The sequence below is a fragment of the Aulostomus chinensis genome, chromosome 8 (assembly GCF_037954235.1).
Source record: "Aulostomus chinensis isolate RoL2024-O1b breed Wild chromosome 8, RoL_Achi_v1.0, whole genome shotgun sequence".
Lineage (NCBI taxonomy): Eukaryota > Metazoa > Chordata > Actinopteri > Syngnathiformes > Aulostomidae > Aulostomus > Aulostomus chinensis.
The window spans coordinates 28,229,342-28,253,782 of NC_141327.1; the positions used below are offsets into that span (position 1 = coordinate 28,229,342).

At 48.7% G+C, this 24,441-nt stretch overlaps 2 protein-coding genes across 6 annotated transcripts; one reads left to right on the plus strand and one right to left on the minus strand.

Moving 5' to 3' along the window:
• Window positions 1-422: 422 nt before the first annotated feature.
• rcor3 (REST corepressor 3) lies at window positions 423-5,795 on the minus strand. 5 transcript variants are annotated; one of them, XM_086212219.1, is made up of 12 exons: window positions 5,444-5,794; window positions 5,262-5,318; window positions 4,110-4,187; window positions 3,987-4,039; window positions 3,632-3,793; window positions 3,394-3,518; window positions 3,226-3,304; window positions 2,868-3,134; window positions 2,607-2,684; window positions 2,207-2,264; window positions 1,752-1,996; window positions 423-1,415 (listed from the first exon to the last, which is right to left on the minus strand). In XM_086212219.1, the coding sequence occupies exons 1-12, from the start codon at window positions 5,565-5,567 to the stop codon at window positions 1,023-1,025; spliced, it is 1,719 nt and encodes a 572-aa protein (XP_086068345.1). In that variant the 5' UTR covers window positions 5,568-5,794; the 3' UTR covers window positions 423-1,022. The 5 variants fall into 5 exon arrangements, with proteins under 5 accessions (XP_086068345.1, XP_086068344.1, XP_086068347.1 ...); XM_086212218.1 differs by having other exon boundaries at window positions 2,868-3,137; window positions 5,444-5,791; XM_086212221.1 differs by having other exon boundaries at window positions 2,919-3,134; window positions 5,444-5,789.
• A 1,163-nt stretch (window positions 5,796-6,958) lies between these two features.
• On the plus strand, window positions 6,959-23,153 carry kcnh1b (potassium voltage-gated channel, subfamily H (eag-related), member 1b). Its single transcript, XM_086212227.1, has 11 exons — window positions 6,959-7,073; window positions 8,199-8,322; window positions 8,411-8,517; window positions 8,767-8,895; window positions 9,018-9,136; window positions 10,180-10,572; window positions 11,390-11,819; window positions 17,177-17,376; window positions 17,471-17,723; window positions 19,789-19,985; window positions 20,375-23,153. The coding sequence occupies exons 1-11, from the start codon at window positions 7,001-7,003 to the stop codon at window positions 21,203-21,205; spliced, it is 2,856 nt and encodes a 951-aa protein (XP_086068353.1). The 5' UTR covers window positions 6,959-7,000; the 3' UTR covers window positions 21,206-23,153.
• The last annotated feature ends 1,288 nt before the right edge of the window (window positions 23,154-24,441 follow it).

Below are 24,441 nucleotides of genomic sequence, written 5' to 3' on the forward strand. Positions count from 1 at the left end.
GCTTAAATGTTAAAGTATCTTTACAATTTACAATCCCAATAAATGCTAATTTGCTAGCCTTAGCATGTTAGCAACATTAATTCCTTTGGTGCATTTTTGGCTTTATGCCAACAGTTAAATTCGGTTTGTTTACACGTCAGTTAATGAGAGCAGAGTAAAATATTTGAACATTGGAGTATAATTACTGCAAAAGGCAGCAGCCATATCAAAGACATTGATACACACTGGCAGGCATGTTGGATCGTTGGCGTCATCACAATTTTCTGCTGCTGGATTTAAGAGGCAGCGGCATTCTCCCTACGGAGAGCCGCCTTTAGGCTGTTGCCACGGAGATGCAGAACACCAGACACATGAGGTGCAAAGTGCATGGAGTGCCGCAGCTTGTTTGTCTCAGAGACTGAAGACTCAAGACAGCGTGACGGTACAAACGTAGTTTTTAATGAACAGCTGATTCCAGTTTGTGTCAAAAGCATTAAGAGCACTTTCACAAAGATGGTGGTTCGCGCGGGTCCGAGCTGCTAGCACCAGGAAGAAGAAACGATGACCTCTTGTTAGTAACAGCAATGGGAACGACGAGGGACAGTTTCATGGTTAAATGCAACATTTACAGACACTGAAGAAGTGAAAGCCTCATCTCCAAAATGTAGTTTGCTAACAAGTTATTGACATCACAAACTGTACATGTTTACACGGCTAACGTAACATACACAACACTGTACCACCAGTTACCACGGAGACGCCACCATGTTCATCGTGGCACTTGACTGCTGAACCAGATCACTGGATGCAACCTAGTGGGACACCACCAGACACGTCACGACCGTCTGTACAGATCACAAAAGCAGTCACGCTGGTTACGATGCGCCCGAGTCCTGTTGGAGGGACAAGCATCACGTGACCCTCGTCGTCAGCTGGTAAGAACTTTTTGCTTTGTGGTTGATGTGTTTCTGCTCACTTGTGGCAACAATGTTCAAATTTCCTTGCCAGACCTGAACGTAGCCTGTCTTCCCTCTCTTCAGCGGTCAGTGGAGTGAGGAAGACGAGGCCGTTTCTGATTGGTGGACAGCCATGGCGGAGGGCTGCTGACCAGCGCCCGGGCCTGAACCACCCAGGCTGCTGTTAAGGCTCATGGGAGCGGGAGGGCGGGGGTTGAGGCGCGGAGGCAGAGGGTTGGAAGGGCGGATGAGCGGAGGCGGCTGTTGCAGAGTGGGGCGGGGCTGCAGGAAGCGAGCCTGTTGTTGGAGGGGTGGCGGCTGGCGGTGCAGGGAGGGCGTGGCAGGCAGCGAGGGACGCAGGAGTGGAGGGGGCTGGTGGAGGGAGGAGGAGGCAGCAGCAGCGGCACTGGACGTGACTGGAGTCTGAGATGATGAAGAGCAGGAGGCAGCAGGAGATGCACCAGAGGAGGTCACGTGACCCTGTAGAGAAGAGGGCGGGGCCACAGTTAGAGATGCTCACAGGGCGTTGAATGAATCAATTACAGACCAACTACAAAGTACTGCTACACTAGCTTAGCTGCTACATCTACACTAGCTTAGCTGCTACAAAAGCATAGTCGCTACCGCTACACAAACTTAGCAGCAGCCGCTACCGCTACACAAGTGTAGCCGCTACTGCTAAACTCGCTACTTCACTTCCACCAAACTAGCTGAAACTAGCAGGTCATTTGGGTAAGAGGTCCTGCTGATGTCATAGCGTAGACTCGCCTTCATCCATGTCTGCGGGCAGACTACAGATAAACCCCACAGACGTACCTCTTCGTCCTCTTCGTCAGTGCTCTTCCCTGATGGCGTGGTAGAGCTGTTCTTTCCCTCCTCTCCAGAAGTGGCGCTGTCTCCGTTGGGAGCTCGGGTTCCTTGCTCCGCCTCCCACTCCTGCAGAACCTCCTCCAGGTTGAACCGCCGCCGGTAGTTGACAAAGAAGTTCTTCACCTGCCCAACTGTCTTGTTGCCAATGACATCGGCAATGGCCTGGAAGTCTTTGCCGTATTTCCTGACACCTGGAGCACATCGTGGAACAATGATGTCATCATGTCTTAAACTAAGTTAGCAGACGATGGAGGGGAAACGTCACATTTATAATGTGTTAAGAGTGTCGTACACACATGAAAACCCCCCAGGACACCAGCAGCCTCCACCCCTGGTCGACCATCGTTACTATGCTTACATGCTATGCTAACCAGCCCCCCTAGAACAGTGATGGAACTCACCCTGAACAGCCAGCAGCTGCTCGTCTGTGGTCCAGCGAGCGTTCACCTTCTGGTTGCACTGGAACACCAAACGCAAAAGTTCAGGTCAGCGTATCGACTTCTAGTGACTAGTGATGAATAATTCTAATACGAAGAAGGAACCCAGTGACCTTTGACCTCAAACTTCCCTGGCTCCTGACCATCTACTGTACCTAAAGATGGATGACATCATTCCCCTTGGTGGCTGGTTGATGAACAGCTCAGAAATCCTGACCGCTTTGTCTTTATTCATTAAGAGGACACGTCATCCATCTTTATTTACGGTCTGATCATGTGACTTCTGGGTGACCAAGCCACCAGAAAACATTCTAACAAAACACAGAATGTGAGCGAATAATAAACACAAACAAAGAGAACCAACCTCTGGCAGCCTGAACTCGTCGATCCCTGACTCCAACATATGTTTCAGTCCGCTGTTCATCTGTTTGGCGTTTTGGACCTGAGGAACCAATCAGAAACACCGTCGCAGGTTAGCGCGGCTTCACCAAGCTGCTATTCGTGGTGACAGAAGCTAAAAACAGCCTCTATGATCAGGTTGACCAGGATCAAGAAGGTCGAGGTCAATCCCCCCCCCCCCCCGATCAATCTGATGAGATTATGTGATGTCAGCATGATGTCACACCTGAATGGAAGACTGGTTTTCTGTGCTCCTCACTGCAGCAGGTCCTCCTACCTGTCTCTTGAGGGACACCAGCTCCATGTCCAGCTGACGGAGGAGGGTGTTGGCAGCAGAGGCGCTGCAGGAGACCGCCACCACATCCTCCTGGGTCAGGTACATGCCTTTAGGGGGGCGGCAGCGGGAACGCTGATGGTGCCGATGTTGCAGGGTCTGGTGTTCCCGTCTACCTAAAGCCACCTTGGAGCCCGGTACCACCGGCTCCACCTGGTTCTGCTGGGAAACGGCAAAAAAACACAGTTACAAGCTCCTCGCCACAGCCGAGGTCCCCTCCTGCCCCGCAGCCTGGGGTCTGCTCACTCACCTCCTTCTTGGTCTCCTTGGTGGGATCGTAGTCGCTGTCATTGGCTTCAATTGGGTTGGCCTCCTCCATCTCCTCATCACTACGGCAACAACAACGAGCCAATATTAGGTCACCTTTGACCTTCAGATGTTTTGATTTTAATCAGCAGCAGCGTCTGGCGTGTCACACCTGTCGCCCTGGTTACTTCTGTTGGCCAGCTTGCGAGCCTGCCGGTCCATCAGGCTGGTTCTGGAGCGCGTCTTCTTCCACGAGTAGTAATACTTGACCAGACTGGCAATGGACTTGTCCGGCAACTGAAAACACACACGACTGACTGGATCAAAACCTGCATCTCCATGGAAACAACAGAATCACGACGATCAGCTCGCCACACATGGTGGTGGGGGTGGGGGTGCCGGGCCGTTACCATCTGCTGGATGCGGTGGAAGCTCTTCCCATGGAAGCTGAACGCCTGCTCGAACAGCACCTTGTCCTCCACCGTCCACTCGTCCGGGAACGGAGTGAAGTTCGGCAGATCAGCCAGAGACTTCTCGATGTTGTGTTTGTGCCAGAAGAGCATCCCCAGCGCCTAGAGACAAACAAACACACACACACACACACACACACACACACACACACACACACACACACACACACACACACACACACACACACACACACACACACACACACGCGCGCGTCAACCACGGACAGCATTTGTAGCAGATCCAAGTGGATCACAAATGAGCTGAAATGTAACAAACGAATCCGTGCGGCGTCACCTGCTCCACGTTGTAGCCGTGTTTCTCTTTAGCCAGCGCGATGTACTCATCCACTGTGGAGAGAAACACACACGTCACACCAGGACCTGACAGACGGCGAGATCAGACGGCGAGTTCACTCACGTTTGGAGTCAACGATGGTGTGGTAGGGGGACCAAACCAGCATCCCTCCGCTGTCTTTGTCCGAGTACTTGGTGGAACCTGAAATGTCACAAGGACCAAAGTTTTAATCGCCACCAGGAACTCATGGGTGCTACAGTCGGTTCCGCAGAGAACCACCTTAGAACCCTCACTAACAACACCGGCGCCCTCTAGTGGTCATGGAACCACGGGCATTTGTCCAGCAGAGAAACGTCTCATCTGCTGGAGGAAAGCACAAAGCGTCGCGCTGATGGAGGAACGTGACTGATGGTGAAGCTCTGACAGCTCGAACGTCAGCTACAGGAGAACAGACTGGTTCCTTCAAGAACTCTGATACACATCTGAGAAAAATAGACAGCTGGAGTTTAACGTAATGATTCTAGAGGTTCCTGCTGAGTGTGAATGTAAATATAAACCTGGGATAAGAAGCTCAGGTGTGTGTACAGGAGCTCCAAGTGTGTTACATTCAATGTTTACCCTATGGTTGTGTATGAGACGTGTACTACGTCACGCACATGCACAATCAACATGTGTGTATCTCAATATTTCTACACTGTCAACATGTAAACTACAACTTGTGTAAATTGTATTTGTGCGTACTTGGGGAAATACTATGAAGGCGTATGAGTGACATCATCCCTTCTGATGGTCGAGATCAGGTAAAAGGGGGACAAGAGCTCGACAGGATCAGGGGATTCTCAAGTCAGAGGAGCCTTGATCTTTCCAGACTGAGCTGTGACATCACTCTCCACGGTGATGACGTGAAGGGTCGTCACACAACAGCTAAGTCCGGTCCTTCTGTGACACAGACATTAAGACCGCTTTCGACATTTCCGGCATAGAAATAAAGTGAACTGGATAAAATCTCCCGATGTATCACCTGAGGGATGACGTCATGTGTGTGACGCGATGACAACAAACCAGCAGCATGACGCTGGTAGCTTGGGTCCGTCTGTCTAAAACTCGCCGTCCTCCTGACCACCTCACTGTCATTATCTGTGTTTCTGATGTATTAACTCGCGGCGGACGAGCGTTTTAAAGGTCCTCTGACGTCACAGTTCCAGCGAGAGGCCCCTCTGTGACCGAGGCTACCACCGCCAGACCGACGGTCCCGATCGAAGCGGCAAAACTCACCGGCGTCGAACTCGGGGATGTTGGCCTGGTAGTCCGCTCCGACCCGCATCCCCACATCTGAAACGGCAACAAGAGACGTTTTTCCTGGAGATCTTCACGACTCACGGACGCGACATGCGGACGTTTGGGGGATGGTGGTGGTGGTGGTGGTGGGGGGTGTTCGCGTGTTCGAGGCTACTCACCGTGCTCGTCGTCGCTGCCGCTCTCGTCAGAGAAATGTCCGTTTGAGGCGTTGGACGGACTCTTGGTTCCGTTCGAGCGACCCTTCCCCAAATACTCAGAGCCCTTGTCCATCATTCCCGGCATTTCCGCACTCGAACCCGCCGTGTGAAGCCGCAGCGTTGGTTGTGGTTGTCAGCGGGAGTCGGACGTGTTTGTGCTGCTGTTCCCCCTGCCGCCGCACGGCCTCCGCGGCGCTAGTGTGCGCGCACCCGCCGCGCTACATTCGCTGACTTCAGAGCCAAACACATCGCCTGGGGTGACAGCTGAGTCTCTGCTGGCCGTGGAATCGCTTGAAACGCGGAAATTGTTTCCCTTAACGGGAAATGAACCGCTTTCAGGCCGTGAGCGAGCGGTCCTAACCACCGCGGCGGAAGACTTGTTACGCATCGTGCGACTCCTGCCGCGGCAGTAGCACATCCCTCCGCCTCGTTGAACCGGATCACTGTAAATACAAATTTTAAAAAATGGAATAAAACTAAATCGGATAAACTGGAGGAGCAGTCGAGTCAGCCAAGCCTGGACAAGCCGGAAAAAATAAACGTACAAGCACTAAAACTACCAATGAAGAAGACGAAACGCACATTTAAGTCTAACATCATGAGATTGTCATACACTGACTTGCCAGATCCAGCAGAGGGCGACATCGTGCAAGACTCCAGTTGCTGATTCACAGACGTACCCTAAAACTCTCAGGTCAAAGTTCACCTCCAATGATCTCGTTTTTGTTTTGTTTTTGTTTTTAACAAATTTTAGAATGGAATAAAACGACGTCACATCTAAATATAAGATTTGTTTTATCACTTCATCTAAAAATAGGACTTCATGAGGCACCAGTGTGCCGCAATCAATACAAGTTAACACACACACACACGCACACACACACACAATTTGAGCATCAGGCAACTCTTTCGATAAAATCAGGAACTTTCTTTCAGTAGTTGAAACCAATCAATAGTGACGTCATTAGAACATTAATTAATCCCTTAATGTTCCTCCTGCAGTGCGTTTTAATCGCTCGGGGTCACATTAGACATTAAAGCTGCTCCTACTTGATAAAACTGAACAGTTTGAAAACAAGTTATTGATCCGGAACCAGCAGGTTTATTGATAAAAGATTTTCCAATTCATAACTTAAAAACCTACAGCACAAATTCTGGCCCTTTAGGTGGTGATGATGAAGATGCAGGTGCCGTGATGATGTCAGAGCATCAAACAGTAGAAAGACGCGATGATTGATCTGCTTTTGATACACGTCACTAATAATAATAATAATAATAATAATACATTAAAATAAAATAAAATAAAAACATGATTCCACCCTCCCTCTTTCTCTCCTCCCGCGAGCTCGTGCTGCAGCCATCTGCCAATCGCAAGCCTGCAGACTCTCTCTCTCTCTCTCTCTCTCTCTCTCACACACACACACACACACGCGCGCGCGCACGCAGGGGGAGAGCTCGTGCTGCATCCTATGTGAGTGGCGGGAAGAGTCTGTGTCTCGCGCTGCAGGAGACAGCAGGATGGCGGGAGGACGGCGTGGTCTCGTGGCCCCCCAGAACACCTTCCTGGAGAACATCGTCCGCCGGTCCAACGGTAAGATCCGTCCCGGTTCCGTCTGGTTCTGTCCGGTTCTTTGACTTGATTGGAACGTGGGTGTTTGCTGCGTTAACGCGCCCAGGTTCACCGGTGCTTTAACAGGAAGCTGCTTTTTCCACATGAATGTTTAAACCTGTGAGCGTATTCACCCCTTCATCACCTCATACTCACCCCTTCATCGGTCATACTTACCTGTTCATCTCATACTCACCTGTTCATCAGTCATACTCACCTGCTCATCTCATATTCACCCCTTCATCGGTCATACTTACCTGTTCATCTCATACTCACCTGTTCATCAGTCATACTCACCTGCTCGTCTCAGACTCACCCCTTCATCGGTCATACTTACCTGTTCATCTCATACTCACCTGTTCATCAGTCATACTCACCTGCTCATCTCATACTCACCTGTTCATCAGTCATACTCACCTGCTCATCTCATACTCACCCGTTCATCAGTCATACTCACCTGCTCATCTCATACTCACCCATTCATCAGTCATACTCACCTGCTCATCTCATACTCACCCATTCATCAGTCATACTCACCTGCTCATCTCATACTCACCCATTCATCAGTTATACTCACCTGCTCATCTCATACTCACCCGTTCATCAGTCATACTCACCTGTTCAGTCATACTCACCCATTCATCACCTGATATTCACCCATTCATCACGTCATACTCACCCCTTCATCAGTTTTACTCACCCCTTCATCAGTCTTACTCACCCGTTCATCAGTCATACTCACCTGCTCATCTCATACTCACCTGTTCATCACCTCATACTCATCAGTTCACCACCTATAACTCACCCATTCATCACCTGATATTCATCCATTCATCACCTTATACTTACCCATCACCTACAATCTTCTTGTGTCTTCCTGAATAAACTGGATGATCCCCCGTCACCCGACAGCCATCTTGCTGACACCAGGTGGATGAAGAGTGTGATGTTGTGTGACATGCTAGCTGATTTTTGTGTTAGCGTCGAGCTAACAGCACCAGATAGATTGACAGATGACCTCAGAGAAGAAAATGACCAATGAACTGATGGATGTGATCTACCGCTGGGGAGGGGGCGTGACTCTAATCATCTGGTTTCTGGGGTCAGACACCAACTTCGTGCTGGGAAATGCTCAGATCGTCGACTGGCCGATCGTCTACAGCAACGACGGCTTCTGTAAATTATCTGGTTACCACCGAGCCGAAGTCATGCAGAAGAGCAGCACTTGCAGGTAAAAAAAACAAGAAAAACAAAAAAGGAAGAAGAAGGACGCAAAAATGACAACAACTAAGAAGTAAGAGGTGTGTTTTCTCCCGCAGCTTCATGTACGGCGAGCTGACCGACAAGGAGACCACGGAGAAGGTTCGTCAGACCTTCGAGGGCTACGAGATGAACTCGTTTGAGATTCTGATGTACAAGAAGAACCGTAAGTTGGCGTTGTCATGCTGCATTGATGCCGTCTCAGTTGTCACGACACATAAATGTCTTCTGATGTGATGCTCCTCCTCCATTGTCCATCAACTGACCTTTGACCTGCTCTGGGTCGCGAGCTCTCCACAGTTAAAATTGTCAGGAATCGCCGCAGGCTGACATCAGTTTGTGCTGATCAGTCAAACTTCAGCTCAGTTTCGGCCTGGCGGGATTTCATTTTGCTGTCTTGATGATGTCACCGCAGGGATGCCTGTGTGGTTTTTCGTGAAGATCGCGCCAATCAGGAACGAGCAGGACAAAGTCGTCCTGTTTCTCTGCACGTTCAGCGACATCACCGCCTTCAAGCAACCGATTGACGACGAGTCTTCCAAAGGTGAGCTGCACGAACCAAACACCACTCTTGGAACAAGAGCAGCTCCTGCTCCTCAGCTGCCGGAGTTACGTCTCCAGCGCAGTGATGCATGTGGCCTCAGTCTTCTGGTTTCTCGTCAACAGGTTGGGGCAAATTCGCCCGACTGACTCGTGCGTTAACCAGCAGTCGAGGAGTTCTGCAGCAGCTTGCTCCGGCTGTTCAGAAAGGAGAAAACATCCATAAACCCTCGCGGCTCGCAGAGGTCAGATCCTGCCGCCGCCGCTGCCGCCGCTTCCTCTCGTGCAAACGTGGTCCTGTGGTTCTGCATATTTAGGTTGAGACGCAGCTCTCGTGTAGCAGCGTCAGAATGTTCTGTTTGTTCAATTTTCAAGTCTGGAATCAAGGAACCGTTACATATTTTCTCCCCCGACAAATACTGAGGAGCCTCACTGCATGATCATGGTTAACCAGGGGTTGTACGAGGTCGTTGTCCACTGTGCGGGACCTTCGGTGGTTGCTGGTCGGCGCGTCTTCCATGCAGAGATCCAGCAGCAGCAGCGCACCGACACTCAACATGGTATCTTGAGGACAGAACATTTTTTCTACCCACCAAAAAAAACAAAAACAAAACATGGATATTTGTGTGCATGGGTGCCGTATTTGTAACATTCTCACTGCTGTACTCTCATCTTTTCTTTTAGAAGTTTAGAACAGTAGAACCTCCTGTTGTTAGCTTCCTTGTTCCTCATCCCCCGGGCGACGTCTCAGGGTCCCTGGAGAGCCTCGGAACCTCGGCTGCAAGATCTGTTTTAAATTACCCCCGAAAGGCAGGAACCAGAGTGTCTCTCCAGAAGCATCTTTGTCTATTCTACCTATGAAACACAGGATGACATCACGGAATGTCATAAAGTCTGGCAGGCCTCCGACGGGTGTGACGCCAGACACTTGAGGACTTTTCCAGATTTCCAGGAGGTTGCAATCCTTAGTGGCGACCCGCTGGTGGTCAGCGTGATGTACGACTGCGGGCTCACGCGAATGTCAGCAACACCACTTCAGGCTTTAGAACCGTCACAGATCCTCAGACGCAAGGGCCTGTTTAGGCTCCTCGTTGTTGTGTGTTAACGTGGTTTTGAGGTCGACCAGCATCCCCGCGGACAGTTTACGTGTGTTGAACAGACAAGTCCGAGTCTCTCTCTCTCTTTCTCTGTGGTCACTTGATGATGATGTTGATGATGATGATGGTACAGGTCTCCACGGTGGTGATGGCTCACGTCCCGGTGTGTTCGTCTGTCAAACGTATCTCAGGTTTTGCAGCTGGGCTCAGACATCCTGCCTCAGTACAAACAGGAAACGCCGAAGACGCCCCCGCACATCATCCTCCACTACTGCCTCTTCAAGACCACCTGGGACTGGGTCATCCTCATCCTCACCTTCTACACCGCCATCATGGTTCCCTACAACGTCTCCTTCAAGACCAAACAGAACAACGTCACCTGGCTGGTGATCGACAGCATTGTGGACGTCATCTTCCTCGTTGACATTGTCCTCAACTTCCACACCACCTTTGTCGGCCCGGCCGGAGAGGTCATCTCTGACCCCAAACTCATCCGCATGAACTACGTCAAGACCTGGTTCGTCATCGACCTCCTGTCCTGCCTGCCCTATGATGTCATCAACGCCTTTGAGAACGTCGACGAGGTCCGTAGGCTTTTCTCCTCTCTCACGTAGAACGAGAGTTGCTCTAAACGACTCCATGCGTCGCTGACGGTCTCACCAGAAAGACCAGGGCTGCCCGGTGTGTTTTTATTCACTTTATGTATGGAAACAAAAAAACAACCATGTGATGCAGCATCGCTGGTTTGACCTTCAAAAATATCATTGATTCACCGGCAGCAACCTGTACAAACTAAAAGGCTGATTACAAGTAACAAGTAAACCAGGCGAAGTCGCTCCTCACAGCCGTTTAGAACAGAATATCAGAGGCGGAGGAGACCGGGGTTTGAGCCTCCTGCAGCCAGCGGGACTGTCGTCTGGGTGATGGAACAGACCGTTTGACATTCAGGCGACGACTTCACGCCGCACGATGACTTCAAACGGGTGAGGAGGTGAAGGTCGGGACCGAGCCCCGTGGAACTGCTGACGACTCCAATACGTCCGTGCATCGTCTGCTTTAAACACAAAAAAGCAGCGATCAGCAAATGTCAAAAATAGGAAAGGAATATGATAAACACAGTCAAACAGATACTTGGCTTCAGGCCGCGTTAAGTGTTCTGTACATGCTTCATGTGCGTCATACATGCCTCACGCGTGTTTCATACATGCCTCATATATAAAGAAGAATAAATGTTATGCTAACAATCCCACGTTTGTGAATGTTTAGGCATTCATGTAATTGTTTCTGAATGAAAGTTTGAGGGTCACACACTGGATCAGATCTCTTAAATGTCACTCGTTCAAACATCGTCCTGAGGGTTTGGTGTCAGACGCCCTGTGACAACTTCCTGTTCCTCTGCAGGGCATCAGCAGTCTCTTCAGCTCCCTCAAAGTGGTCCGTCTGCTGCGTCTGGGCCGGGTTGCCAGGAAGCTGGACCACTACATTGAGTACGGTGCCGCTGTGCTGGTTTTGCTGGTGTGCGTGTTTGGCCTGGCAGCGCACTGGCTGGCCTGTATCTGGTACAGCATCGGCGACTACGAGGTGATCGACGAGGACGCCAACAGTGTAAGGATGGACAGCTGGCTGTACATGCTGGGGGAGACTGTTGGGACGCCCTACAGATTCAACACCTCGGGTTCTGGCCGCTGGGAGGGTGGCCCCAGCAAAGACTCGGTCTACATCACATCGCTGTACTTCACCATGACCAGTCTCACCAGCATCGGCTTCGGAAACATCGCCCCCAACACAGATGGCGAGAAGATCTTCGCTGTGGCCATGATGATGATCGGATGTGAGTCGGTTTCTCTCACTTAAGCCCCTTTCACACTGCACCAAAAACGCGGGTCAACACCGGTTTTTGGGCACTTTGAAAGGGTCGACTCGGCATTTCGGGTCTTTCGGGTGCAGTGGTCAGCACTGTAGCCTCACGGCAAGAAGGTTCCGGGTTCGAGTCCCGGCTCGGGCGCGGGATCTTTCTGTGTGAGTCTCCATGTTCTCCCTGTTCCTGCGTGGGTTCTCTCTGGTACTCCGGCTTCCTCCCACAGTCCAAAGACATCAATTTGGGGACGAGGCTGATTGATTCTCTAAATTGACCGTAGGTATGAATGTGAGTGTGAATGGTTGTCTGTCTCTATGTTGGCCCTGCAATGGACTGGCGACCTGTCCAGGGTGAACCCCACCTCTCGCCCATAGATGCTGGGATAGGCTCCAGCCCCCCCGCCACCCTTAATGTAGGAATAAGCGGAAGATGACGATGGATGGATGGACTCGGCATTTCGACCCACGTTGACCAACTTGCCAAGCAACCCGGGTGTTTAGGGGCTCGGCTCGGCTCGGCTCGATTTGCCTGCAGTGTGAAAAAGGCAACCCCCGTCATCTCAGGTTTCACGCGACCTTCCTGTCACGTCCTGATTTTGTCACTGTGCCGCCTGTCAGACTTCGCCTGTAGCTTCTTCGGCTCCCTTCCAGACTCGCCAAAAACTCCATCCTCCTTCGCTGCATTAGCGCTGGGACATTCTCCAATCTGCGCCGAGTTTGTATGCTTTGCAAAAGAGACAACATTGCATGCACGCAACGACAACGCTAACGTTCGACTCGGCGCCGTCCATGTTGTCGTTTGTTTACATCTCAGAGTTCCGGCGCATATTTACGTGTAATGATGACGTGGTCAGCGCGATGACTTACGAGAGAGAAACACACACACACGCAGCCTCACAGCGGGAGTTCAGACCCGGGGTCTTCTGGAAGCTTGAATGCGCCCTGATGCCGAGCAAACGCGGGTTGACACGCGTTCTTCAGTGTGAACGGGGTTTTATTGATCCAGGATTCCAATGACCGTCTGAGCGTAGCAGGGCTGAAGCCTGAATTACAAACACAGAGTCGATGATCAGAAACTCACACAGGTTGAAGATTGGGGAGACAAACAGAGACAAAGCAGGCGGTTCAGTGAGAGAGAGCAGCGTTGACGAGCTTCGAATTTGTATCGATCTGTCGCCCAGGACCCGCGTAGTTCGACACAATGGCTGGTACCACGAGACTGGGCCTGGGCTCCTTGTAGGAAAACTGTTTTATATGTCACTTTAATAATGACCGCCTCAACTGTACTTTAAAGACAATAATCCCTTCACAGGTATTTATTTGCACAAAATGAAATGTAAAGTTATTTTTATAGAAAAAAAAACAAAATAAAATGCACAGAATTGTCAAATATATGAATACAGATTTTCAAAACAAAGTTTTTGTTTCACATCTTTTTAATTTCCAAGAAAAAAAAACAACAACCACCACTATGTTCAAAATAAATGAAGTTTGATACCTTTAAAATCTTTCAGTTGCCTTTAAAAAAAAAACAGTTTTCTTTAATATAAAAAACTCAAAGGTCAGTGAGAACCTGTGGGCCCACACACATAACGCTCAATAAACGAGTTAAACCCGTTGCAGGCCTGTGGAGTGAAGCTTGTGTGCGGTGGGGCCTGAAAACTGTGATGGCGGAATGAACCGAAAAACCGCAGCGCCATCTGGTGGAAACCCTTCTCTCTCTCTCCTCTTCTCTCCTCTCTCTCCTTCCCCAAACCTCGGCCTCCTTCACGTACATGGTCATAACACGAGCCGCAGCTCCAAGCGCTATCTCTTGTCGAATTAGTATTCGCTCTTTTTAGCTTTGTAAACACCTGAATGCTAAGGCTACGACAGACAGGCGGATTAGCACTGTATGCTACCCCTGGCTAGCACGTCACTAACTGCATCACACGTCCCGTCTCTTCACGCTGTAATGGTTCGCTACGGCACAAAATACAGGCACACGTAGCACATTCACCTACATCCGGGACCAACGAGTTGTCGACCTCCACGATCAACTTAAATGCTCCCTCTGATCGACGGCGTCCGCGTCTCTCAAGTCGCAGGCCCACTAACCAACCACCACACTAACCAGTGCCACCAGGCCCGCGCTCCACCCACCACGTTTACCCTGATTGGCTCATGAGTTTGATGCACCCAAACGCAAAAAGGGAATGAAATGATTGACGTGAGACAGGTGACAGGTCAGGTCCCACAGGTAAATGCTGCTGCTTGATCTCTCCTGTTATTTCATTCACTATCTATCAATCTATCTATCTTTCTATCTATCAATCTATCAATCTATCTATCTATCTATCCATCTATCTATCTATCTATCCATCTATCTATCTATCTATCCATCTATCTTTCTATCTATCTATCTTTCTATCTATTTATCTATTTATTTATCTATCTCTCTATCCATCTTTCTATCAGTCTATCTATTTATTTGTCTTTCTATCTTTCTTTCTATCCATCTGTCTATCTATCTCTCCATCTTCCTGTCTATCTTTCGATCTATCTATCCATCTTCCTGTCTATCTTTCTATCTATGTTTCTATCTATCTATCCATCTATCATCTATCTATCTATCTATCTATCCATCTATCTATCTATCTATCCATCTATCATCTATCTATCTATCTATCTATCTATCTATCCATCTATCTATCTATCTATCCATCTATCATCTATCTATCTATCTATCCATCTATCTATCCATCTATCATCTATCTATCTATCTATCCATCTATCTATCTATCATCTATCTATCTATCCATCCATCCAGCACGTCAAGTGTAACATGTCACAACTGTAATTCACGGGTGTATTTAAGTCCATCCGTACAACCCCGTTAGACGCCATCCCCGTTGGTCCCCTCAGCTCTAACGTGACATCCCACAATGCCTCTGTACACCAACAGAAGCGAGGACTCAGACAGCTTTGTCAATCATTTACCGCCCATGTGGCCTGACACCAAGCAGCTCATATTCAGAGCTCAGATGAAGCTGCCAGGGGATTTTAGTCTTCACACATCCTCAGCTGAGGGTGACGAGGCGTTTTCCTGGCATCAGGATGATATAGGAAATAAGCTAAAAAGGGTGGTTGACACAGAGCAGAACATCTAGAGGGAATCAGAGCCTGGCCTCACTTTGATATAAACTACTCAGTAAATTCACCCTAAAGGATATCCAGAGTTACCTGGATGTGATGTTGACATCTGGAGACTTTCTGGGTTTCAGGCTTTTCTTCTTCATCTCTAGAACTGAGGTCTTCACGCTGTGAAGTGACGTCATTCAGGGTCCCGAGGAGATGATCAATAACTCCTCAATCCAAATCATTCAGATAGTTCTCAACAGATAGTTCTCTATGCATCCATGGCTTCGTGGTAAGGTGGCTACGCGCTTTCTCGATTACGTGCTAACATGGCTACGTGCTTTCTCGATTACACGCTAACATGGCTACGCGCTCTCTCGATTACACGCTAACATGGCTATGTGCTATTGTAATTATGTGCTAACATGGCTACGCACTATTGTAATTATGTGCTAACATGGCTATGCGCTACTGGAATTATGTTCTAAGATGGCTACGCGCTCTCGATTACACGCTAACATGGCTATGCGCTATCTCGATTACATGCTACCATGGCTACACACTATTGTAATTATATGCTAACATGGCTATGCGCTATCTCAATTACATGCTAACATGGCAACGCACTATCTTGTTTACATGCTAACCCATTCAGCAGAATATTGGCTTTCTGCTCTCATGCAGCTCAATGAATAGATTTTAAACATTATGGCTTTCAAAAAGTTCTCTGGATTTTGACCCCGCTGACTGTAAATACCCCCCCCCCCCCCAAAAAAAAAGTAACATCCCTGTCTATGAGCAGTTGGGACATTGATCTGGGCCAATATTTCCCTGGTTCTTTGATAGACAACCACAAAACAACGTCCAAAATAATATCTTTGCCTATGGACTGAAACCCTTGGTGCTGTAATTTTAATAAAACCCTCTGTCAGGACGGCTTGTTTCTTTTGTCAAAATCCTCCTACATTCCCCTCATAGACTTGTCAATCACACAGCACAGATATGTCAATCACATGGAGGCTTGTCATGTGGGAATACTGATGAAAACTCAAATGTCTCTGGATTTTTGTGGGTTTCTCAGTAAGAGGGAGTGGAGTGAAATTCACCTCAGAAGCGCGAAGATCTGCTTCTCATTTGAATTCAACGGGTTTTATTAAAAAATCCTGTCAGTTTGTACGGAAAAACAAAATCAAAAAATGGCATTGAAGAAGTGATGTCCCGTTGTGGTGTTAGACGTGTGAGACAGGCTAATGTGTTCTGGTCAAACCTCTGAAGGTGGACTCGGTTCTTCTCTCTCCTGTTTGAATGGCGCTCATCCGTCCGTCTGTTCCAGGTCAGGTGGTCGAGCCGACTCCCCACGGTAACGGTTGTTTCTCGGGTGATGTGATGAGGCGTGACACGTGGCGGGCAGCAGGGACGTGTCCCTCTTTGAAATATTTACTGAACTGTCAGATTTGTGGACCCATGGCTGGACGGCTTCAGATGCAGCTGATGGTGGGATGATGTTTCAGAAACATGGGCTGGATGAAAGGGCTCACGGTGTGTGACGTCAGCAAGGTGGATCTCCATCTTTGTCGCATGCAGTTGTGTTTTTTGATGAGTTTCTGAGGACGTGTGGAGCCAGAGTCTCCAGACCGGTACTCGCCCTGACGCAGGGGAACTCTAACATGTCTTTAGTTCTGTAGAAGGCAGTTCTCAGTACCTCAGCTGCTTGTCGGGGGTCCACATGTGTCACGTAGCGTAGGTTAGCATTAAGCTGCCATTGCAGTGTCAGGTGTCTCTGGCTCCTTCGCTGTGCTGAGACTGTGCAGTGACATTGTTGAAGGTCACATCGAGGCCTGACAGTCTGCTGGTGGGCGGGGTTGTTTTGATCTTTTGACCTGCGTCCATAACGCTGACGGCAGTGAGCGAGTGTTGCTGAGTCTGACTGGAAGAGCAGGATTTTATTGATGAGCTGATCTGTGGTGGCCAGGAGACACTCATCCCTCCGCCAGCGCTGTCAGGGATGGGGGAGCACTTTCTCTTCCCGTCTATCTTGTCACCTCACCGACTGAAGGCGTGCTAATCTCATCAAGGAGTGGCGGGTAATTGTTTTGAAGGACATCATCATTGTCAGGTGACTGGGGGAACGGAGCTGCCTCTCCCCTCACTGCCTGACTGATACGTCGAAGCCAACTTTGTTTTTACCAACCCGTCATTTCTTCTTCTTCGTAGCACTGCTGTACGCCACCATCTTCGGTAACGTCACCACCATTTTCCAGCAGATGTACGCCAACACCAACCGCTACCACGAGATGCTCAACAGTGTGCGAGACTTCCTCCAACTCTACCAGGTCCCCAAAGGCCTGAGCGAGCGGGTGATGGACTACATCGTTTCCACCTGGTCCATGTCCAGAGGAATCGACACTGACAAGGTAACAGCGAGTGTACGGCAGAGCGTGGCAGTGGCGTTCATGAAGTGACGAGGATGATTTGAGGGCCTTCCCCTCCTGACCTCTGCCTCTGCAGGTCCTTCAGATTTGTCCAAAGGACATGCGAGCGGACATCTGCGTCCACCTCAACAGGAAGGTGTTTAAGGAGCACCCGGCGTTTCGCCTGGCGAGCGATGGCTGCCTGCGTGCGCTTGCCATGGAGTTCCAGACCATCCACAGTGCGCCGGGGGACCTCATCTACCACGCCGGAGAGAGTGTTGACAGCCTCTGCTTTGTGGTGTCAGGGTCACTGGAGGTTATCCAGGATGACGAGGTGGTAGCCATTTTAGGTGAGGAGGTAGTAATAATAATAATGATAATAATGGAGTCAGTGTCAGAATGTGGCGTGATGACATCCTGGAAGGCTCTAGCTTGACTCTAGATGTAACTTGACCATGAAAATGAACCCATAAACTAATCAATCATCAATAACCAATAAATGAGTTACTTAATTTAAATACTCAAACAATGATTGGAAATAATACATGAGAGAAACAGACCTGGTAACGGAACATCCAGTTGAAGGTTGCCCCTCCTGAAGATATGAAATGAGAGCGAATTCTGATGATTTCCTGTTCGAAAAGAAGGTCCTGGGTTGCGTCTCTGCACTTCATGGAAACTTCTGTGAAAGTCAAACGCAGACGTGAAAGTGCGATTTGGCTGCTCCAGAGAAAACGCTGAGAGAAGCTGGGATGCACATCGATACAAACCAACAGCTGCTTGCTATTTTCATCATCAGGGTGTGTGGGACCGTTGCTGCAGGGCCTCGTTGGCATGACGACTTTTGATTTCTCACTGCCTGCTTGTGATGGAGGAAGCAAATGTCACTGTCACGATACACAAAACATCTGAGCTGAGGGAGAGAGACACTGCATGTCATGTCAGTGAGGATTCCTTGGATGGTTTCTGGGTAGGATGATTCCTAGGTAGGATGATTCCTAGGTAGGATGATTCTTGGGTTGGCTGATTCCTAGGTGGGCTGATTCCTGGGTGGGATGATTCCTAGGTAGGATGATTCCTAGGTGGGCTGATTCCTGGGTAGGATAATTCCCAGGCGGGATGATTCCTAGGTAGGATGATCCCGAGGTAGGATAATTCCTAGGTAGGATAGTTCCTAGGTAGGATGATTCCTCTGTAGGATGATTCCTAGGTGGGATAATTCCTAGGTGGGATGATTCCTAGGTGGGCTGATTACTGGGTAGGATGATTCTTGGGTGGGCTGATTCCTAGGTGGGCTGATTCCTGGATAGGATAATTCCTAGGTGGGATGATTCCTTGGTGGGCTGATTACTGGGTAGGATGATTCCTAGGTAGGATGATTCCAAAGTAGGATGATTCCTAGGTAGGATGATTCTTGGGTGGGCTGATTCCTAGGTGGGCTGATTCCTGGGTAGGATGATTCCTAGGTAGGATGATTCCTGGGTAGGATAATTCCTAGGTAGGATAGTTCCTAGGTAGGATGATTCCTTGGTGGGCTGATTCCTAGGTGGGATAATTCCTAGGTAGGATAGTTCCTAGGTAGGATGATTCCTAGGTGGGATGATTCCTAGGTGGGCTGATTCCTGGGTAGGATGATTCCTAGGTGGGATAATTCCCAGGCGGGATGATTCCTGGGTAGGATGATCCCTAGGTAGGATAATTCCTAGGTAGGATAATTCCATAGGTAGGATGATCCCCAGGTAGGGTGATTCTTGGGTGGGATGATTCCTAGGTGGACTGATCCCTAGGTAGGATGATTCCTAGGTGGGCTGATTCCTTGTAGGATAATTCCTAGGTGGGCTGATTCCTTGGTGGGATGGGAGGTGGGAGTTGAAGACCCTTTGGATGGAGCCCTCCTCCAGCTCCCAGTTCACCTGCGCTGGCTGTTTCGGTCTGTCTGAGACACGAGTCTGCAGATCTGATGACGCGACTCCAAAGTCATTGATCATCAAGCACCTTCCATCTGTGACCTGTTCATTCATTTTCACAGTAAAACAATGTGGTTTCCTGGTCATGTCATGAAGGAAACCGACCTGCTGGTTGGACACATTAGGAGAGGACAAATTGGCGTGGGAGATATGAAGGACTGTTTTCAACTTTTTAATAACCAAATGAGTAAGTGACATAATAGTAATCCGATGAATTGATGAGGAAATCATGTCATCGTGTTCATTCATTCATTATCAATACTGTTTATCCTATACAGGCCCAGGGGAGCTGCAGCCTATCCCAGCTGGGTGAGAGGCGGGGTCACCCTGGACAGGATGTTTGTTTCTAAACTCAGATGTGTTCCGTGGGTTCTGTGTTACGGTGACCTCAGGGTTTATAGAGTTTATTTGGACCGCACTGATGTCTAACCTGCCCGTGTCTCTGCAGGTAAAGGTGACGTGTTCGGTGACGTGTTCTGGAAGGAGATGACGTTGGCTCAGTCCTGCGCCAACGTCCGAGCGCTAACCTACTGCGACCTCCACATCATAAAACGAGATGAGTTGCAGAAAGTTCTGGAGTTTTACTCGGCCTTCGCAAACCACTTCGCCAGAAACCTGGTGCTCACCTACAACCTGAGGAAGCGGGTGAGCTCACCCAGCGCACCACTACTGTTATTTTTACTGTTGATTTAGATTTGTTCAACCTTATCAAGTCTCAGTTGTAGAGAGTCTGTAAGTAAAATGGATTAAAAGGCTTCTTGAATGGTTTCCTTGTACACCTGAGTGGCGCTGACACCTTTGACCTCGGCTCCTCTGGGGGTTACAGTTTCTACGTTGCACTGATGAATGCGTGGCTTCGAACATGAAGCCACTCTGAAACAGCAGAGTTCATCCACACATCCTCATGAGTTGATTTTTTCCAACTTTTTTTTTTTACCCGTTTTCATCAAATGTGGGAGCTCAAACGCTGTGATTATAACGTAACTTTGGATGTTGATTTTTTCTTTTTCTTTTTTTTACTCTGTCACTCGCAGATCGTCTTCAGGAAGATCAGTGATGTGAAACGCGAGGAGGAGGAGATGCTGAAGAGGAAGAACGAGGCTCCTCTGAACCTTCCGCCGGACCATCCAGTCCGCCGGCTCTTCCAACGTTTTCGGCAGCAGAGAGAAGCGCGTCTTGCCAACGAGCGGGTCGGTCAAGGAAGCGCCGATGTGGAGAAAGGCGTCGTTCGCATGGAGTCACCCAAAGTCATGGAGTCCACAAGTATCGTCATGTTGACTGAGAGCACACCCACGACCACCTCCGCCACCGCGTCCTCTTCATCCAAGACCTCTAGCCGAGTGATGCTAAACTCCCCCACTACTCAAAACACCAACCTGGCAGGATGCAAATCAGCTGAGCCGCCCAAAGCCAAAGGCTGGGGACGATTTAAGGAGTCCGTTGTGAAGGCCGAGTCATGGAGCAGTGTTTCCAAGGCTGAATCCATGGAGACGCTACCAGATAGAACTAAGTCTCAGGATGAGATGTCCCTCAAGAAAACCGACTCCTGCGATAGCGGCATCACAAAGAGTGACCTCCGCTTGGACAATGCTGGAGGTGCTAGAACGCCACAGGAGCGAAGTCCCGTTCAGTCTGACGACAAGAAAGTCTTCGGTCCTATTCCAGAGCAGAGCATGCAAGCCTCTTTCCTGGAGCTGAAACAAGAACTAAGAGGGGACATCAAATCCCTGAACAGTCGTATGGCGGCGCTGGAAACTCAACTGGCTGAGATGCTTCAACTTCTTAAATCCCGGAAGTCGTCAGGGTCCTTCTTCGAGATTTCTCGCCCGCCTTCCCCAGACTCAGATAAGGACAGTTACTCTTAAGGTGGACATGGTCCAAATCGTGACCAGCAGGTGAATGAAACTCAACCAAATCTGGCTCCTGATTGTGGGGAGAAGCTGCACTGACAACAATGATAAAGTATCGCAAGAAGCACTTTGTTACAGCTGACGCTTCACTCTGCTCTCCAAGACAAGTAGCAGCCTCGTCAGCGGAGAGCGGAGCCTTCAGCGTCTCGTGATATCGGCAATAATGAAACATCGCTTTAACGTCCCTGCTCCCAACAGAACTTTGATTTTGTAGCTTTGAGTTGCTCCCCCAAGGTTTGGCCCACAAATGTGTTTCACTGGTTCTCTCAAATGGTTTGGGTGCAGTGTTCATGCCCTTTATACGATCCAGTGCTCACAAACTGACACAATTAGATGTCCTAATCATAGGATGTGAGATGAAGTCAGGACGCGAACGCCAGTCGCGGAGGTGGTTTGTTTCCAGACTTGTCAATCAGACCTACTGATATTTGCATCTTCTGAAGAAAAGGATGACTTGTTTTTCTATTAATATATTATTAATCTCTCTCTCTCTCTCTTTTGTTTCACCATGCGAGCCACTACAGTGACATACTCATTTTTTGTTGCCCCACATACTGAACACAGTCTGTAAACCTTGTTAAGCCTCTGAAGCCAGTTTGGCTTCTGGGGTGAGGAGCAGTGGTCGCCATGTCTGAGACATAACCTCATTATCATCATGTTCAAATTGTTATCACCATCATCATTTCTAACCCATAAAAATGACATTTTAAACACTAGAACTCGCCGACTGTTTCTAAAGGACTCAAATCTATGCAGCAGAGCCACAGATATCTTCTTTGTAAAAACATGCAGCCTACATTTCTCACAACGCACCAGGACTGGAATCTGTCCTGTGTCATGTTAGAGGTCATTATGCTAATTTAGCCTGACATGCTAACGATCCAGAGAAGCAGGACGTCCCACACCAACTCAAGTGACATCGTCATTGACATCATCAAGTTCTCCTTGAGCCATGCAAGATTTGACCGGTGTAGAAGTGGAACAGGAAGACTCAGCACCACACAGACGCCTGCTGACGTGGTGCTTCTTCTTTTTGAGTTCAATTAAGCCAAAGTTTCATCACAGTAGCCTCTGGTGGACAAAAGAGGAAGTGCAGATAAAAGTGCACTTCAAGTGTGTGTCTCCAGGTGATCTGAAGCCCAAAATGTATGATGGCCATCATGGTATATACCAACCACACAGGAGTGTAGCAAAACCAGAATGATGCCTGCACCATTTTGATCAGTTTGTTCCTCTAAGCTTGGGTTGAAACTGACTGAAAGGAAAACCCCCTCATTTGTCTTGGCGTTAAACGCAAGCTTAAGACAACCTGGCAATAAGAGAATGTATCGCACGTCCATATTTCCTCTCCGCAGTCTTAAAATACGTACCATCTGCAAAGATGTAAACAGAATCAAAGTCTCCTGATGAGGAACTGAATCTGGTCACGTGGAGAGGTTCAAGCCCTGAACTGTGACGCGCTTGACGCTTCACTCCTCCTGATCACAGCAACCCGTCATGTAAAACGCGGCACAAAATGTCACCTGAAATATTCAAACGTTTGACTGAGATGTACGTCTGTCTTGGTGTCTGTAACCTGTGTGTCCTGTGCAGCTGTGGTATAATATATTATGCACTTATCGCCATGTATGCATTTCTACTGAGAGACCGTGGAACTATGGGTATCAACACTGAAGCACTTTGGTGGTCCGTCGCTCTGCATGACACGTATCTGAAACATGGTTTTCTAGTGGAAAGACATTGACTTTGCCTTGACACTAAAACATAGCTTCCTTCCTCCTGGTGTCTGTCACTTGGAAGAATCGACCGCCGTCTGTGCATGAACCTCAGATATTCTTATTTCTCTTCTTCATGTATTGTCAGGAATGAAAATTGTATCTGGAAAAAAAAGATATTTATAAAAAAAAAATGTGTCGTCAATTGTCAAGAATAAATTATTTTATACTTTGTATTTAATTTCTTTTATTTAGTTTGTGTGAATAGAAATGAAGAGCCTGGGAGTGTTAATGACCAGTCTGGTCATTAGCGTGTTTGCTAACAGGAGTAAACTCACGTCCCTGGTCAGGAAAAGGCAGCCAAAGGAAGTCAACCGGCTGTTTTCGGTGGTTTGTGAGGTTTCCAGGACAAGTACAAGTATTCTCTTTCCAGGCTGTGCCGTGTTGGCGCAAACGTTTCACAAAAACACGGCTGTTTTGGCAAAGTGGGGGCCTCCCCTCTGCTGCTCGGCTCCTGCTTGTGACACGTGACACCAACCATGAACTCCTCAACTGTGGTGGTCACTTCCAAATCAGAGCTACGGTCACGCCACACAGCTGCCTCTCTCTCTCGTGTTCCTTGCTTCGGCTGAAATGTCAGAATGTAACCTACAGGCTCCTGTGGGATTACACAGATTTTGTTTGAACAAGATGGTGACTGAGTTCACCTCCACGACGACTAAATGAAACAACTCAGTTCTTTATACCTCGGCAGTGTGTCAGAAGCGTAGACGTCCCAGGAAATAAACTGTACATACGTTGGGACGCTTTTACTAGAACACCAGTAGTAGTAGCAGTAACAGTAGTAGTGGTAGTAGGACTATGAATATTAATACTTCTACGGAGCTGCTGTGTTTTGTTTGTCACTCCCCAGGACGTGCTGTCGTTGTCTGATCTACAGGGGGCAGTAAAATACAAAGACATGCAGCAACACACCAGCAAAGTGAACAAACACGACTGAACAAAAGTTGTTCAGCAAAAATCCTGTTTGCTTAAAATGATGAAGTGACGACCTCCCATATCCTAGAGGTCAAAGGTAAACTTGAATGTGAGCCATGTTCAGCCACAACCCTTTTTTTTTTTTTTTCTGGCATTACTCAGTAAGACCTCTGATCAAATTCCCCCGGCAACAAAAGCAGGTGTCAGAGTAAATCTGTGAAAGTGTCCCGTGGACTGAGGGACGCGGACCTGAGCGACTGCAGGAGGGATTCTCACCCCCGCCACTAAATGACCTTGACGTCTCCGTGACGGCTGAGGAAGAACCCCTGACGTTGAGAAACACCTGACATTTGATCAGGAGCAGATTCATGCCAGATTGACAGCAGAGAGGGACACGTTAACGAGCTGGCAGAGCAGGGACCATCAACAACCGTGGCGCCGAGCTGCGATTTCAACACTCGACCGTCAATATTTGAGGGTATTTTGTCTCTTTAGGTT